The sequence below is a fragment of the Corythoichthys intestinalis genome, chromosome 7, assembly GCF_030265065.1.
Source record: "Corythoichthys intestinalis isolate RoL2023-P3 chromosome 7, ASM3026506v1, whole genome shotgun sequence".
NCBI lineage: Eukaryota > Metazoa > Chordata > Actinopteri > Syngnathiformes > Syngnathidae > Corythoichthys > Corythoichthys intestinalis.
In genome coordinates this window covers 46,322,277-46,339,560 of record NC_080401.1, presented here as the reverse complement: position 1 = coordinate 46,339,560, position 17,284 = coordinate 46,322,277, and the positions used below count along the sequence as shown (strand labels likewise).

The 17,284-nt window shown below is 40.3% G+C and overlaps 1 protein-coding gene across 6 annotated transcripts in view; it reads right to left on the bottom strand.

The window, feature by feature from the left end:
* The window catches only part of tle2b (TLE family member 2, transcriptional corepressor b), a 215,457-nt gene that overhangs the window by 135,152 nt on the left and 63,021 nt on the right, over positions 1–17,284 (bottom strand). For all 6 annotated transcript variants that reach the window (XM_057841876.1, XM_057841875.1, XM_057841877.1 and 3 more), the window contains one exon: positions 700–744. In XM_057841876.1, the coding sequence (XP_057697859.1) occupies positions 700–744 (45 nt within the window). The remainder of the gene's footprint in view (positions 1–699; positions 745–17,284) is intronic.

Genomic DNA, 17,284 nt, shown 5'->3' with positions numbered 1-17,284 from the left:
TACACAGGTGTTCAAAAGTGCAAAGAGAATGACTCCCCGGATCCTAAATACAAATTTCAATTAATTAACTAAGTAATATGGGTGAACAAAAATGCAGTCTTGATGTTTCTTTTAGTGATAGACAAATTGTTGCATTCAAGCGAGCAAATTATTGCACTGCACTGCAAGCTATAATTACTTTAACTGACAAACGACACCGTGATTAAAGTGTGATAGCTGAGTGCGGGAGCTTTCGATTGACTGCACTAAAATGTTACAAACGATGAGCTGCTCTGCAAATGTTGCGCAAGCTGCAACACTACTACTGCTACCATGCTCTTAACCATTAAACCCATGCTTTCAATAAATTATGTTCATTTTTAGGGCGACTCTTTGTTTATTTATGTCGAAATGAAACCATGCAGTAATCACATCTAGTTGTATTTGGTTAAAAAATGTGTTGGCTAATTTGCCGACCTCGTTCAAATGTATGGAGGCGTATTTGTCATTAAGGGGAATTGAACAAAGGGGGGGGGGGACACTAAAATAAACACCCACACTGGCACCAATGGCATTTGTTGAGTGTGTAAAATAAAAACAATTACTTCTTCCCACCTTTTTTCTAAATGCACACACAAACAAAAACAAAAACAAACTGATGTTGTTGCACCATCAGCCACCCAACATTATTAAAAACAGACACTATGTTGTCTCGCTTACCTGTTTGTGCATCTCAATGTTGAGACCGTAGGACATTTCGTAGTACTGTGGAGACAAACACAGACACTTTCAGACTTTTTACAAGGTGAGACTTCTCAACATCTGCCACTTTGCAAAAATGCAAAATGTTTATGTATGAGGTAGAGAGGTTAGATTCAAGTAAACTTCTGACTTCTGTCATAAGAAAGATAAGAAAATATTTTTGCATCTGACATCAGTTGCAACGACAGTTAATACTCTAATGTAATAGATTACCTTGGTGCCTTGAGATGTACCGTATTTTTCGGACTACAAGTCGCACCTGAGTATAAGTCACACTAGCCATAAAATGCCAAACGAAGAGAAAAAAAACATATACAAGTCGCACCGGGATATAAGTCGCATTTTGGGGGGAAATTTACTTGATAAAATCCAACACATAGAACAGATATGTCATCTTGAAAGGCAATTTAATATAAAAATACAATAGAGAACAACATGCTGATTAAGTGTACAGTATGATGTTACATGATGCATGAACAGCGAAATGCGAATATACTGTCCACACCAGGACGCTACGGCTCGGTCCTGGCGGTACAGTGAGCTAAACTCCCAAATGACGATGCTGGACGTCCGTATAATTTGCTGAATCAATTTCGTCCTTGATACCAAACAGGTTCGCATCACCGTAAATGATAATTAGGTACTATACAGCAATGACGCAAACGGTTAACATCCGTTCGTTAGCATTAGCACATCGTTCAAACAACCACACAACAGGCTCAAAGTGTCCGGTCGCGGGTGGAAAACACACAACAACAGGAAAGATGATACACACAGGCGTTGTCTCTGTAGAGATATTTTACACGCATAAACAATGAACGTAAGTTCGCCGCCGTGTTTCTCTCTCGCTAACTCGCCCACTCACTAAAAGCAGAGTAGCTGTCAGTCTTCTGGTGTGTGAGCGCTATTCTTCACGTAAACAAGTGCTAATGCGCCCCCACGTGGGCGCAAAAGCGCCACAAACTAAAAGCATGTATTTCAATATAAAAAAGTCAATAATACAATTGAACACACATTGCTAAAGGCAGAACGCGAACATGGCCATAGCTATTAAGAGTTATTCAGATAACTATAGCATAAAAAACATGCTAACAAGTTTACCAAACCATCAGTCTCACTCCAAAACCCCAAAATAACATGTGAAATGATATCATAATGTGTTAATAATTTCACACATAAGTCGCTCCTGAGTATAAGTCGCACCCCCAGCCAAACAATGAAAAAAAAACTGCGACTTATAGTCCGAAAAATACGGTAAGTAAAATACAGGGGTACCTCGACATAAAATCGCTTCAACACATGATCTTTTCGAGATCCGACGTAAAATTTGACTCGCCATTTGTTTCTACATCCAACAAAATGCTCGAAATACGACATCTTATGACAGCATCGCAATTTCATTGTTTTCCCGCAAGACGCACACGCGGTGGATTTTCTTGTGAAAGAAATCAACATGGGTTCCAACAATGTTAAAGCATCTGCTGAAAAACGAAAAAAGGTGAGGCTTACCAATGGAAAAATATGAGCATGGGGTGCACGTCCGTGAACTGCTTGACATTACTCCTCCGACCTCCGTTTGGTAGTCTTTATAAGTAAAGGTGACAACCAGGGCCAAAGAGATCGCCAGCTTCGTCAGGTTTTTAATCATTTATTTTTAGAACTTTTGCAATACAACACGCTAACTGCCAGCAAACAAAGGACGTTGAAAGTGAAAGTGATGTCTCAACTGCACTCTCTCACTCTACAGTCAGCCCCACGGTGCATTCAGGTACACCACACAAAATACAACTGCCACATTAGAACCCGATTTGTTACATTATTACAGGTATTATTATTACTGTTACTACTATTCCAATTTTTATTCATAATGTATTTGTTTAGCTCTTTGTCACTGCTATTTGCAAAAATAACAGCAATATTTATTAAGGATTTAGTGTAGGTTTTCGGGCTGTTGAATGAATTAATGGAATTAAAATGTATTCTTATGGGGAAATCTGGCTCGACATACGACCATTTCGACTTACAACCAAGGTCCTGGAACAATTTAATTACGTATGTAGACGTACCACTGTACAGTACCTGACAAAAGACTTGTCGCTTGCATACACATGGACCTGAAGTATCGCTCTAATGCAGTGGTCTCAAACCGGTCCTCAAAGGGCCGCAGGGGGTACTGGATTTCATTCCAACCAAACGAGACAAATACCTTTTCACCAATCTGGTTTCTTACAAGTGTAATCAGTTGATTGCAATCAGGTGCTGCTTATGTTAGTAGAAACCTCATTGGTTGAACTGTTTGTGCTGGATCTGTTGGAACAAAAACCAGGACCCACTGCGGCCCTTTGTGGAGTCGGTTTGAGACCGCTGCTCTAATGTATTTGTAATCAATATTTTCTTATAAGAAATGGATAATTTTAATCTCAACAGGTTTTGGAATAACATTTCAGTGCCAAACAAAACTGTTGAAAAGTGTTCTGATGTTTACAGCTTGGTAAAGCCCATTGAGTCAATTTTTGGAAAGACATAAGTCTTGTCGCCTTGTCAAATGATGCACACAATCCCAGATTAGCGCTTCACCTGTTATCAATAATGGATCAATTAACTCTCACGTGTGTATAAAACGAACCCCAGAGCACTAAACTGCCACATCAACTGCAACATGACCTCTGACAAGATGCCTAAGAATCCTCCTGAGAACAAAGTGTTAATTATCAAGAGCCTGAAGACCAGATCCACTGCAGATGTGGCAGACACCTTCAATGTGTCTCAGCGTCAGGTACAGAGGATTAAAAAAAAAAAGATATGAACAGACTGGAGACATTTTTGACAAGCACAGGTCAGGCAGACCCCGCAAGACAACTGCTCGGGAGGACTGGTTGTTGGCTGGAAAATCCAAAGCCAGCCCTTTTTCCACTGCAGCAGAGCTCAACGAGACCTGGTCACCTCAAGTCCCTGTGTCAACCAGAACAGTCTGTCGAATTCTGTCTAGAAATGGCCTCCATGGTCGAATCAGTGCACAGAAGCCAGCATTAAACAAAAGACAATTAAAAAACCGTGTGGCATTTGCCAAGGCCCACAGCCTGTCAAAAGGATGGACGCTGTAAAAGTGGCAAAAGGTGGATTTTTCAGATGAATCTTCCATTGAATTACACCACAGTCGCCGCAAATCTTGCAGGAGACCTACTGGAGCCTGCATGGATCCGAGATTCACTCAGAAAACAGTGAAGTTTGGTGGTGGCAAAATCATGGTCTGGGGTTACATCCAATTTGGGGGTGTGCGAGAGATCTGCAGGGTGCAAGGCAACATAAAAAGTCTGAAATATCAACAAATTTTAGCTGCCTCTTACATTCCTAACCATAGAAAGGCACAAATTCTGCAGCAGGATGGTGCTCCATCGTATACTATACAAAGTTCCTCAAGGCAAAGAAGAACAAGATCGTCCAAGACTGGCCAGCCCAGTCACGAGACATGATCATTGAGCATGTCTGGGGTAGGATGAAACAGGAAGCATGGAAGATGAAACCCAAGAATGTGGATGAACTCTGGGAGGGATTCAAGACTGCTTTCATTGATGTTCCTGATGACTTCATCAATAAATTGTTCCGATGCATGGATGCAGTCCTTCAAGCCCATGGAAGTCATACAAAATATTAAATTTGGATCTCACAGCATCACTACTTAATTCGCCTATGTAACCTAGTTTTGTATTTGAAGTACATTTTTTGTTCAATTTTCACACTACTTTCTGTAGGCGACAAAACTTCTTGCCAAAATTTGACGTTTATGTCTTCATTAAATTATACATCTTTTTTTAGTGAAACAAATATATTTTTGTACATTCAACATCATTTTGGAGGGTCTTAGCTTTCATATGAGCCATTTCTGAAACCAAATGAATGATTAAAAGTCAGGTTATGAGCAATTGTTTCTACAAAAATGTATAAGCGACAAGACTTTCGTCAGGGACTGTACTTTATCTAAATGATCACTTTGCTGTTCCCCCCTGGACACTTGGAAGCAGTATCAGACAGACAGAAGGATACACAGAGGTATCTCGACATACGATCGCTTCGACACACTATCTTTTCGACATCAGACACGAAATTTGACTCGCCATTTGTGTCTACGTCCGACAACATGCTCAAAATACGACGATTTTTGACAGCGCCGCAGTTTCTTTGATTTGCCGGTAGACGGACGCACGGCTGAGCTTCTTGTGAGAGAAATCAACACTGGATCCAAAAAGGTTAGTACAAGTGGAGAAAAAAAAGGAAAAGGTGACGCTTACCATTGAAATGAAGATGTAAATGATAGCAAAATATAAGCATGTTGTGTGCATCCATGAAATGGGTCGACAATAGGGCCATGAAATGTCGATCTCGGCCGGCGGTCCTCTATTCACCAGTCTTTATAAGGTGACAATTCTTATTGTGGTAACATCGCCTAAAAAATCGCCAGCTTCGTCAGGTTTCTAATCATTTATTCCATCAACTTGTGCAACAGCAGCGGACGCCAGCATCAAAACAGAAAGTAAAATCTTGCTCACAGTCACGTCAGCCCCACGGTGCATTCAGGTACAGCAAAAAAAGTCCGCCACATTCGAACCCGATTCGTTACATTATTATTACAATAATTATATTATTTTTATTCATAATTTATTTGTTTTGCTCTTTGTAATTGCTATTTGCAAAAGTAACAACAGTATTTATTAAGAATTTAGTGTAGGTTTTTAGCAAATGAATGGAATTATAACGTATTCTTATGGGAAAATCCTGCTCGACATACGACCATTTCGACTTATAAACAAGGTCCTGGAACGAATTAACTTTGTATGTAGAGGTACCACTGTACTGTACTGTACTGTACTGTACGGTTCATGGATGTTTGCACAGTATAGAAATCGCAACTACAGGTAGTCCCCAGGTTACGACGTACTCGACTTAGGCGATTACGACTTTACGACGCCGGAGTCTCGTCCGCCATTTTGTCCCGAGTCTTTTTTTTTTTAAGTCACATAACCAGTACCTTATTGTACTTTATTAATATGACATGTACTGTCCTCACCGAACATGAAGTTGTTCTGCTTTTCAGAGAGCAAACAAGGCAATTTTGCTTTGCTAAGCTTTTTACTTCCTTCACTTTTGACAATTTGCAAAGCTGTAGCACACATATGTACACTTTTGCTGATTAAACTTTGCCACTTTTGCTCAAATTTAATTGTTAACAATTATCTCTGTGTATGATATCATTAATCGCTATACATAGGCATTTTTAAACAGGCACTTTTAAGCGAACCCATTACTACGACTCTCAAGAAAAACTGGCACACTTTTAAACAGACATTTTGCCGGAGAGCACAGCTCTGGGAGTACATTTCGACTCCTCGGCCAATCATATAGCAAGAATAATGAAACGACACTTTCAAGCGCAGGCCCCCGAGCGGATTGTGTACCTACACCGGCAAGTAATGACTTTCCGGTTCAGAGGTAAACCGCGTGGACGATAATGTAACACATGAGGCTGCTCCTTTCCATGCATGTGTAGTTTGCACAAATGCAGCCTTAAACATGGTGCGGACAGGGATAAAAACAGTCGGCAAAATACCCCGGAGAAAATTACCTCTCCGAGTGTAGACGTAGCCGTAGCCGCAGCCTAAACCTAGCAAATGGGTGGTAATGTCAAATTATATAATATAAATAATAAATATTAATGTGTTTTGGAATCACAGTTTGTACATGTTCAGCTTAAACTATCATTAAAATTTGGGAGGGGAACATTAATGACTTGCAGTTAACGTTCAGTATTCTAAGCCATGTTGTGAATTGCAATATTCAGGTAAATAGCCTATATTATAGTCATATAGAAAATATTTCCATTTCCATTATTTCTAATCCTCACGAGAATCGGAATATGCTTGCTAACTGCCTTTTTCTTGGTTGCACGGAGGTTGCAACAGAAAATGTGTCCATCATGCTCCCCCTGACTGAGTGTGTGTCAATACCAGTAAACATAACAGGGTTTGTGCGTGCTGAATAAATACCTTCCGCCTGCATCGCTTATACACGTTCTCGCTCACTAAATGTATGCTGTCCTCGCCCGTGTGGATGTGAACATAATGTGCCGTGATGGGACCGATGGAGAGATGATGGCATGCAGCCAGCAAGGATCCGTCACAGTGACAAAGTCCGCCTCCACTGCTGGATGAACAATGTCCGACTGATGAGAGCGACAAATGACTCTCTCCATTTCCTCCTTATTTCAATCCTGCTACTCAGCTATAAGCCTTCACTTTTTTTAAGCAGAGGCGTTGTCTGTATTCTATGTGCATAAGCATTGGGGAAAAAAATAGTAAGACCAGCCAAAAAGTCTTGAGCTGAAAATGTGAAAAGCAGTTGAAATGATACAGTGGTACTGGAATTATTCAGATTTACCACAGACACTGATGCTAGTTTCACAAGGTCATTCGGTAAGCAAGATCGTAGTAATCATCAACGTTAGCATTATAATGTATTATGATTAAATCCACAAAAAGTTTTTTTTTTTTTTTTCACGGTTACTACTCCATGTAAACAATACTGAAATATTGCTCGTTTGGCGCACAGTAAGAAACCGCACATTATCTGGCTTATCCTTTTCTTCATTGTATTTTTCAATGACTGTGGTCATGCCCGCCTCCTGCCTAGTAAAAGTTAGGCGCTAACGCTAATGAATCCTGGGAAATTACACAAATGAAATTGTGTCTTTCACTTTATTAAACAAGACTATTTCTGCTGGGATGCACTTGATTTAGGTCTTGTCTTGCGCTTTAAACCTAACTTTTCTGTGTCCCAGTAAGGTGTGTGGGAAGCTAGGACCCATTTCTATTACTACTTTTCAGCACCTTTATTTTCTCTATATGGTTGCAATTCTAGAAAACAATAGGCGAAATGGGCTGTCACACAGAACGAATTTTGTTCTAAACCCAAGCTAGTTCAGATTTGTGCCGCTCCACTTATTCCCATCTCTATTTCCTTACCTCTCGGTCCCTCTCACCAATTATCGTTCCATATAAAAAAATTTAAAAAAAAAAAAAAAGGGGGGGGGGGGGGGGGGGGATCGCTAACTCTTCTATATACATCTCTTGTGTCATCACCCTCAAGTGTTTTTAGACCGCATGATCTTGGTCATCTCTGTCGATTTGTTTCTTTCCATTAGCTGTACATACTAGTACATACTCTCCCTTGTCGAGCGCTGTTTCATACTTATCTCTCCCTTCCTATTGCTGTCGTAGACACAGTGGAGAAAAAAAAACTCATGAAAACCATCTCGGAATCTCTTTCACATATGGAAATACACACTTCACACATCACACCTGACAACTCAAAGCTATTAAAGCTCTCCCCTCGTGAAGTCAACATAAAAGGCATGTGACGTCTCACTTTGTACGCTCTCTTTCACCCTGGCGCCATCTTTCATCAGCCTCTCCTTCACCTTGCCATCATTACCGTCACCTCCCTTTAACTCAATTCCTGTCTGTCTATGCTTATTAATTCTCACTCTATCTACAGTACTCTGTCAGCCTCTTCACTTCTGTTATTATTTCATGCTTAACTCTCACTCAGGCATGCTTTCATTTAGAACCAGGGTCCAGTCATCTATAATTTCGCATATCCTCACGATTCATGTGGACAGAGAAGGACTCTTGCATTTGAACTCGAGCCGCAGGATCGAGGAAAAGCCCTCCATTTTTTACTGAATAAAACAAGCGTACAATACAGTGGCGATTGCTCTAAGACTGCAAGGGTAGCTTCCCCCAAAATGTCAAAAAATAAGTGATCAAATGTATACTGTGTACATGTCATCGACTAAATATGTGCAACAACACGCTCAACCTTTGTTTAGAATTAACTTGTCATCACTGGTTATGCTGCGCTTTTCATTCATTCAAGCAGCTTCACGGGCCTTTAACCCTTAACACCTGAGCCTATTTTGGCTGAATTTGCATGCCTTTGATGTTGCCTTTACATTCCAAAGTGTAAAAATTGTTCACAATGGCCCAGTTTGCGTCCCTTTTTTCAGGATTCCGAACTGTATTCACTGACCAATTATAGGGGCAGTTTACATGGCGACTCTGTGACACAAAGACGCAATGACTGAGTAGCGGACTCGCCTCGCGTACATATGGTGTCGGCGAAGACCGAAGGCGAAGACGAAAAATTCAGAATCCTGCCTCCAAAGTGGAAGAATCCGATCGCGGGGGGTTGAAGGGGGCTTCCTCGGCATGCATATCAAAAGCGAGACTGCGCCGTTAAAGTCAGCACTCGTACACGTCACATTGGGCGTGCACAGCGGTGCTACTAAACATTAAAAACACCAAATATGGCGGAATGTCGGCTTTAATTTACTGTTTTAATAATATTTTAAAATAAAAAATGTTGTACGTTTTAATTTTTGTGCCTTTTTGAACAAAAGAAAAATGACATTGCTTCAAGTCGGCGGGCATATTTTTTCCGGGCTGAGGGCGCTTGGTGGGGTCAAAGTGCATCATTCTCTGTCCCCCTGTAAATCTGCACTGCCCCCTAGGGCCTGGCAAGAATGCTACATCATTTTCACGCGGAATTGCGACATTGTTCAAATGGAGACGCAAATGCAAATTTGAAATTTTTCGTATTCTCGGAGAGTCACCATGTATACGGCCGCATAATCAACATTTCTGACCCCCCCCCCCCCCCCCCCAAAAAAAAAATTTCAAAATCTTTTGTCAAAATTTGTAATATTGCTGTCCCATTGACAACCAAACATGCTCGACAAATCGTTTTTAAGCTACACAAACAGCAGGTATGGTCCTAGGCGTTTTTGGGTTTTAAACAAACTATGTTCAAAACAGGTTATATACAGTACATTTGCCCAACAGTGCAAAATAGTAAATATATATGGCGGAAAACACTCAGGTGACTTGACTTTCTGCTCTGAGACCCCCAATTAGGCCAAATTTCAAAATTGTCCGATATGCATGTGTGATACTTAATTGGAAAGCTTAAAATCTCAATTTTCTGGGGAAGAAAAAATTTGGACAGGAGGGCATTTAAAAAAAAAAAAAAAAAAAAACGAAAAACCTATATGTGGAGGTGAGAGCATGCGAGAGCAGAATTACAGACGCCATGACTTTAACGAGATATTATCGCGTACTTACCTTGTTTCTATCCAAAACTCCATGTTGCATGTATCACTGAGTGTCAAGACACAGCTGTGAACGGCCACAATTGGATTTTTGGGGGATTTTATGGGTGAAACACTGTAATATAACATGGATCGCGATGCAGAAATCGCAGACATCAAGGTGTGGTTGAGATTTTCTTTTTCATATATCTACCCTTTTAAAAGTTTTTTTTTTTTTTTTTCCAATTTTTCTTTGTTTGGATCGATTATTTATCATCTAAAATATCAGGGAAAATGCAACGGTAACAAAAAATAAAGAATTTAGTGATAGTTATGAGGTAGGTATCCGTGACTTTTTTACAGACACCATTTTTTTCATTGTGACGTAATTTGTTTAAAAGTCTAAAATATGCAAGTGAATAATTGTTTAAAGTCTTTTTTTTTAATAAACAAAATATTAGACATCAATTAATGATTCTAAGCTAAAAATGACATACATTTTGATTAATAAATATAATTACCTTGTTTTCATGGCTGGGTTGAAACAAAAACGGTTGCACGACGTCAGTAAACAGGGTTTTCAGGGTAAAACGGGTAAATTAAATATAGTTTGGGGGCTTAATGCGCCATGAACCAGCTATGGCAGCATATAGACATATTATTCTATCAAACACAACAGTTCTTTTGGCTTAAAATACAGCCGTTTCTTTTAAAGAGGAGTGCAAGAGCAGAAACTGCTTTTTCAGTCTTGTCTGTGTTTTCCGCCATAGGTGACTCAGGTTCCGCTCTGAGACCCCCAACTTGGACAAATTTCAAAATTGTCCAACATAAATGTTTGATACATCATTGAAGAACTTAAAATCTCAATTTTCTGGGGGAAGAAAATTTTTGAAAAGGCTTTGCCATGTGTGAGAGAATTTTATTAATGCTTAAAACACAACCATTATACATTATATTTTGTATGCTTTTGTTATGCTTGCATGAGAACATTGTAGCATAGAGCGTCATTGTTAATCTGTTTGAGTGTGCCTTTCCGTGGCCTTGACGATTGTAGACTGTATCACAATATGCCCAAATATGGACTGTTATGTTACTATGTTTTTCAATATGCCCTGAATGAATACAAGGGAGGACTGTGGTTTCTTATCATCGTTCTAGCCGGGACTGCTGTTCAGGGTCTCAGCTCAAAGATGTTTTTGTATGGAAAAATACCCAGGTTTGTGAGATGATGAGTTTCGTTTCCTAGTAAGTTTCGTTTCACGGTGGGCTCCAGCACTGCCCTTTCAACAGTATAAATGTCCAGCCTCTATCGTACTTTGTACTTTCTGGGTGATCACAGCTCCTGGCTGGGTCACATCGGTTTGTACCCGAGAGCTCTTGTTCATAAAGCCTTTGAAGAAAAGCAATCCATGGTTGGGGTCGTATTCATTTCTTCAACACTTGTCTTGGAGTTCAAAGTTGAATTTCCCTGACACCATGTTGCCTTAGCCTTTAAAGGTCTGTGCTGAGTGATCATCACACACTAACTTGTGGCGTAGCATAGCATTCGCATTTGGCCCGGTGACTCAGTGTCTCCTTAAACTCTTGGAAAACATTTTACATACAGTTCGTGGTGTCCAGGTGAGTTTAACTAATTGCAAATAATGTGCTGTTTTCCTGCTGAGTGTGTATTATCATCATGAAAATGTTGATGTCCTTGTAGACTCTACAGTTATGTGCTCGTCTGTCATGTTCATTCAAAATTGTTGGAAACCTTTTATTTATTTATGGACGAAAACTTTTGAAGTTTATAGACGAAAACACTTTGAGAATTGTCGACTAAAAGTAGACGTAATTTGTCTAGGTTTTTGTTGACTAAAACTAGACAAAGACGAACACATTTTGAAATGACTAAAGCCCCTCCATCGTCACAAAGCACTCACAGGCGGACATACTTTGAGCTTCGCCTAATTGAAAAACCAGCATCTGCCACTGATACAATATGCGAAGAAATGTCCACCTCTGTTGAAAAAAAGGCAACGCTACGGTATTCCGCTCAACGCTGAGCCTGGCAGTTTTTGGCTTGGTGGCTGCAACATTGAAGAAGCCTTGATAAACGTGTACGTGAGAGCCCAGGGACTGAACAGAAGAAGCTCACTTCTGCTGCATTGCCTCGAGTCCGTTTAATTAAAAATGCCATTCATAGCAGTACATTCCACAGCTTGCATGGGGGATTTTCTGTGATGCGCTCATGAAAATAAAATCAAAGCGATATTAAGTTAAATGATGTTTACAACGAACTGTATAAGAGTAAGTAGAACACTATAATTGAGTATTTAACCATGAATTTCAATAACTTTGCATGGTTAAAGGTACATATAACCGTATTAGAAATTGCAAGTGATGGTAAATCAACAGTTTACATAATTTATTGACATGTTTTGATGAAGTTTCAATGCTCAAAGCACATAGCATTGCTGTGTTAATGTGCCAGTATAGACCCTACCCACCGACGCCACAAAATCATGTGATCGCTGTATTGTTCTGCCTCCTTGTCCGTCATTTTGTGTCTGTATTATCAATGGTCTCAATTGATCGAGCAATTTATAATGCATTTCATGGAAGACCCGGTGCTTTCGGATGCCGTAAACTCACTGGATGCGTTGCATAAAAGGCGTTATGTGGAAAAGCTTCAGTTTATCCATTCACCAGATCCATATTTGATGCCTAAATCGATGTTTTTCGACCCGCTGTCTACGCCGTCTTTGCCTGACATCTGCTAGCTACCCTGATATTTACAACTATCTTGTCCACACAAAATCAGCCTATTCTCACGAAAGTTTGAAAAACTTTAAGAGCTTGGAGGCTTATAAATACTTCGTTGCTGGTTGGGTGAAACAGGTCCTCGTCCACGAAAATTCGGAAGGAATCTATCTTGTGCTTGGAAAGGTGAGTTACGAAATTTTCAATTCAAAATCTTTTGTTCTTGCTAACATCCACTGTCAAGTCTAATGAATTTCATGTCATTTGTCAATGGAGCTAGGGCTTTTAATGTTTATATGGTTTAGCGATAGCACTCTCACTACATACATACGTGTATGTTGTCGGCGATTAGCCTCGCAATGATCTTAATTGTGGTTGTCAGCCCAAAACCCTCTAAATATATATTAAATGCATCTTACCAGATATAAAATGACTACTACATAATCTGTGGTAATCGTTTGGAGCCCAATTTTCTCGTCGAATTGCAGCAGCCCATCTCGCTCTCTCCTCTCCGGGTCTCTCGGAATCCGGTAGAACTTCAAGTCTCTCCGTCTATCTTCTCTGTTATTGCAACCGACCGCCACACACGCCTTCACCATTTTGATTATTAATGTTAATGAGCAGAAAAACACGCCGTAAATAGGAGGAATGTACGTAGCCGTAACAGGTAAACACAATGTGTTGACGGACAATTGGGCAGCACCAGTCAGGAGGGCGAAGTTGTGACGTCACGTGGGTAGGGTCTATATGTGGCACAGAAATACTAATTAAAGTAATTATTTTGTAGCCTAAATCAGAGTACCACACTGTGGTTTTTTTGTCTTTTTTAATAGGTTTATCCTCACTTAACTGCCACCAATCCCCAGCATGTTCCATTATATAGTCCCTGTGGCGAGTCGCTGCAACTCTGCACTGCATAAGAGCACTACTTTGTATGCGTTTGTGTAGATTGACAATGGAGTGTGTGCATGTGTGTGAAACAGACGGTCAATAAACAAGCCGGCTGACATCATTAAGCAGGAACGACAAACACTGGACACCCACAGATCACACAAAAAGGCCTGCCGGTTTGTTTGTTCCTCTTGAGCATCAGACTAGCAAGAATGGTGCTCAAAATGCCCACAACAACACAATTATTATACTTTTTATTTAAAATATAAGATTTAAGATATGAGTGTTTTGGCTTTTAAATAAACAAATCTCAAGGCACACCTTTTCTCCTGATATTCTAATAACCATTTAAAAATACCACATAAAATCCATTTAATAGTGTGTTAAATGACTACAGGCAGTATATTTAGATGGAAAAGTTGAGTTTGTTTCAACCTGCATGAATGTTTTGTATAAATAGCACAGACACTGAATGGTAAAACGAGGTCATTCCAATAAATATTTCACCTTTGGGCAGTAGTAACATGCGGGGCGATGTCTGCGTGTAAGGAAATGCTGAAACGCCAGGGACAGGTGTGTGAAATTGACACTGCCCTGTTATTTGGCATTTAATGCCACATGCTGGTGATGCAATTAATGTCATGCTGTGCACGCCGATTTGGTGCAAAACAGTATTTTTCAAAAATTTTAGGTGTTCTGTTACAGCCAGAAATGGGAGATGAAGTGATCACATAAGTTTCTTTCTTCAGAGATGCCATAGAAGCCATAACAGAGGCAGGACGGTGCCTGTCAGTAAAGGCATTTTGTGCAATGCCGGAACTGAAGAGACATTTCTCAATTGACACACATTTGTGTCAAAATCATTCACTACGGATTCGTAGTCAACATATCCACACTTACAAGTGATTCACATACAGTAATACTGGGCCCTACACCTCACAGTGCTCACATTGCTGATTTGTGTACGCGCCGCCCCACCTAATTACATCTCTTTCTGACTCACCCCCCTCCTTTCTTTCATCGGTCATCAGGACCCCACATGGTGTCCATTGGAAATCGATTAGCTTACAATAGCATGACTATATTTATAGTTAGTGCCGGCGTTTAATGTTTTTCTTGTTGTTTGTTCATCTCTTGTTTGTCCTTTTTTTTAACCTGTCCTGTTCAGCTCTTTGACACGGAGAATGGAAGTCAAAGTGCCCGGTTGGTCTGAACAGTTTTAAAGTGCCTGTGACACGAAAAAGCATGTTTATTTCATAATACACGTGGTATTTTATGCTCCTGAATGATATGACCGCTTGGATGTGTGTGGAAGCGATCGCTATATTTATTTAGTTTTTTGAATCCCGCGCCAGGAAAATGAGTGACTTCCGGCTTCGGTCTTGCATTGAGGAGGAGGGCGCTGTGACGTGTACGGTAGAAGACGTCCTCTTCACTATACAGCGTACTGTTGTGTATGGGGACGAAGGATTCAGCTGATTTTGCGGATTAATATGTTTATTTTTCGCATCACGCCAGCCAAACGGCTCCAGAAAAATCATTCTGTATGAGGGAGAGGCGTATGCGCCTTTTTGGAGTTTCAAAAGGTTCCCATTCACCGTGGATATTTACTGTGGGACCATTGGACTTACGAGGAAGTGAGTAAACATCTTGTTTTGTATTATGTCAAATACGAATACAGCGATTACAAAGTCAACACTACAAACTTCCTTTAACTGAAGGACTACTTACGTTTGATCATTGATAGGCATGTAAAAAGCTGTCCAAATGCTCATTAGCAGCAGCACGTTAGCGGCACAATAACTCCAGCCACCCTCCTCCGGGGAACGAACTGTAAATTGCTCTCCGCCGGGCGGTTTGCCGATCCGCGACGACAATAGACAACCGGGTCGTCATGTCAAATAATCCAGGATAGTTATGTGTGATTTTCCGCTTTGAAGACTTTGAAACATCACTCGGTTCAGGTTAGCATGTCGGCTAGCTGTCACGCCTTCTGGTTTGTTTACATTCTCCGAAGCCGGGGAAGGGAAATGACATATGTCACATTTATAAATCCTTTGAAAGTCTAGCACTATCAATTATAGACGCTAACTGGAAGAACCAAAAACCAATTCTTTTCATAGTGGTTTACCGTCCCCCTGGTCCCTACTCACAGTTTTTGTTAGATTTCTCTGACTTTTTATCTAGTACTTTGCTAAGCTGGGATAGAATTATAATTGTAGGGGATTTTAATATACATGTTGACGATGAAGGTGACTCCCTTGGTAAGGCCTTTAATGACCTACTAGATGGGACTGGCTTCATTCAAAATGTAAATAAACCAACTCATAGTCACAAGCACACCCTGGACTTGATTTTAACATACGGTACAGAGATTAGTGACCTTAGTGTCCATCCCCACAACCCCGTACTGTCTGATCATTTTCTAATTACCTTTCAGTTTGTGCTTCAAGATAATCCGCCACTAGTGACCAGAACTCAGATGAAAAGGACATTAGGTGATCACTCTGTTTCAGAGTATAAACAGATAATTCAGCCTATATTTGCCTCCATGACATCTAATTATGAAGGAATGATGCCCGGCCTTGCTGTTAATGACGAGTTTGTTGATCGTGTTCTGTTTACGTTTCGTACCACCCTCGATGTCGTCGCTCCCTCCAAATTAAAGTTTGTCAAGCCGAGACGAGCCTCTCCCTGGTATAATGCTGAAACACGCTCTCTTAAACAATCGACACGCAAATTAGAAAGACTTTGGCGCCGTTCCAACACAGAGCACACCCTCTCTGCCTGGAAACGCAGCTTAGTGACATATAAGCAGGCCTTGTGTACGGCTAAAACCAGATATTACTCATCCTTAATAGAGGAAAACAAAAATAATCCTAGGTTTCTGTTCAGCACTGTAGCAAGGCTGACAAACAGTCACACCTCAATAGAACCTTATATCCCAACCACCCTTAGCTGTGATGACTTCCTAAAATTTTTTAACAATAAAATCGCAACTATTAGAAATAAAATAAATGAATCACTTCCAGTTATTAGGTCTGATAAAGTGCAGACAAAGAATTCGGAATCTCCTATAAAACCCTCTAAAATATTAAATAACTTTACCACTGTAGACCAAATTGATTTAATTTCTATTATAATGTCCTCCAAACCATCAACGTGCCTCCTCGACCCAATCCCAACCAAACTTTTTAAAGAGACCCTGCCTCTAACTATTGACACTATCTTAAATATAATAAATACCTCATTAGTTACTGGCTACGTGCCGCAGTCCTTTAAATATGCAGTTATTAAACCGCTCTTGAAAAAATCTACTCTTGATCCTGATATTTTGGCCAATTATAGACCTATTTCTAACTTACCATTTCTCTCCAAAGTCCTTGAAAGAGTGGTAATTAAACAGCTCTGTCAGCACCTACAGGACAATAGTTTATTTGAACAGTTCCAGTCTGGCTTTCGAGCTCATCATAGCACTGAAACCGCATTAGTTAAAGTAACTAATGACTTGTTACTTGCCGCTGACGTTGGATTAGTCTCGATCCTGGTTCTGCTGGACCTGAGCGCAGCCTTTGACACAGTCGACCATAATATCTTATTGCAGAGATTAGAATGTGACATAGGCATTAGAGGAACAGCCCTATGCTGGTTTAAATCATATTTATCTAATAGGTACCAGTTCGTCAATGTAAACCAGCAATCATCATCGTACTCTAGAGTTAGTTATGGTGTGCCGCAAGGATCTGTCCTCGGGCCCATCTTGTTTACGCT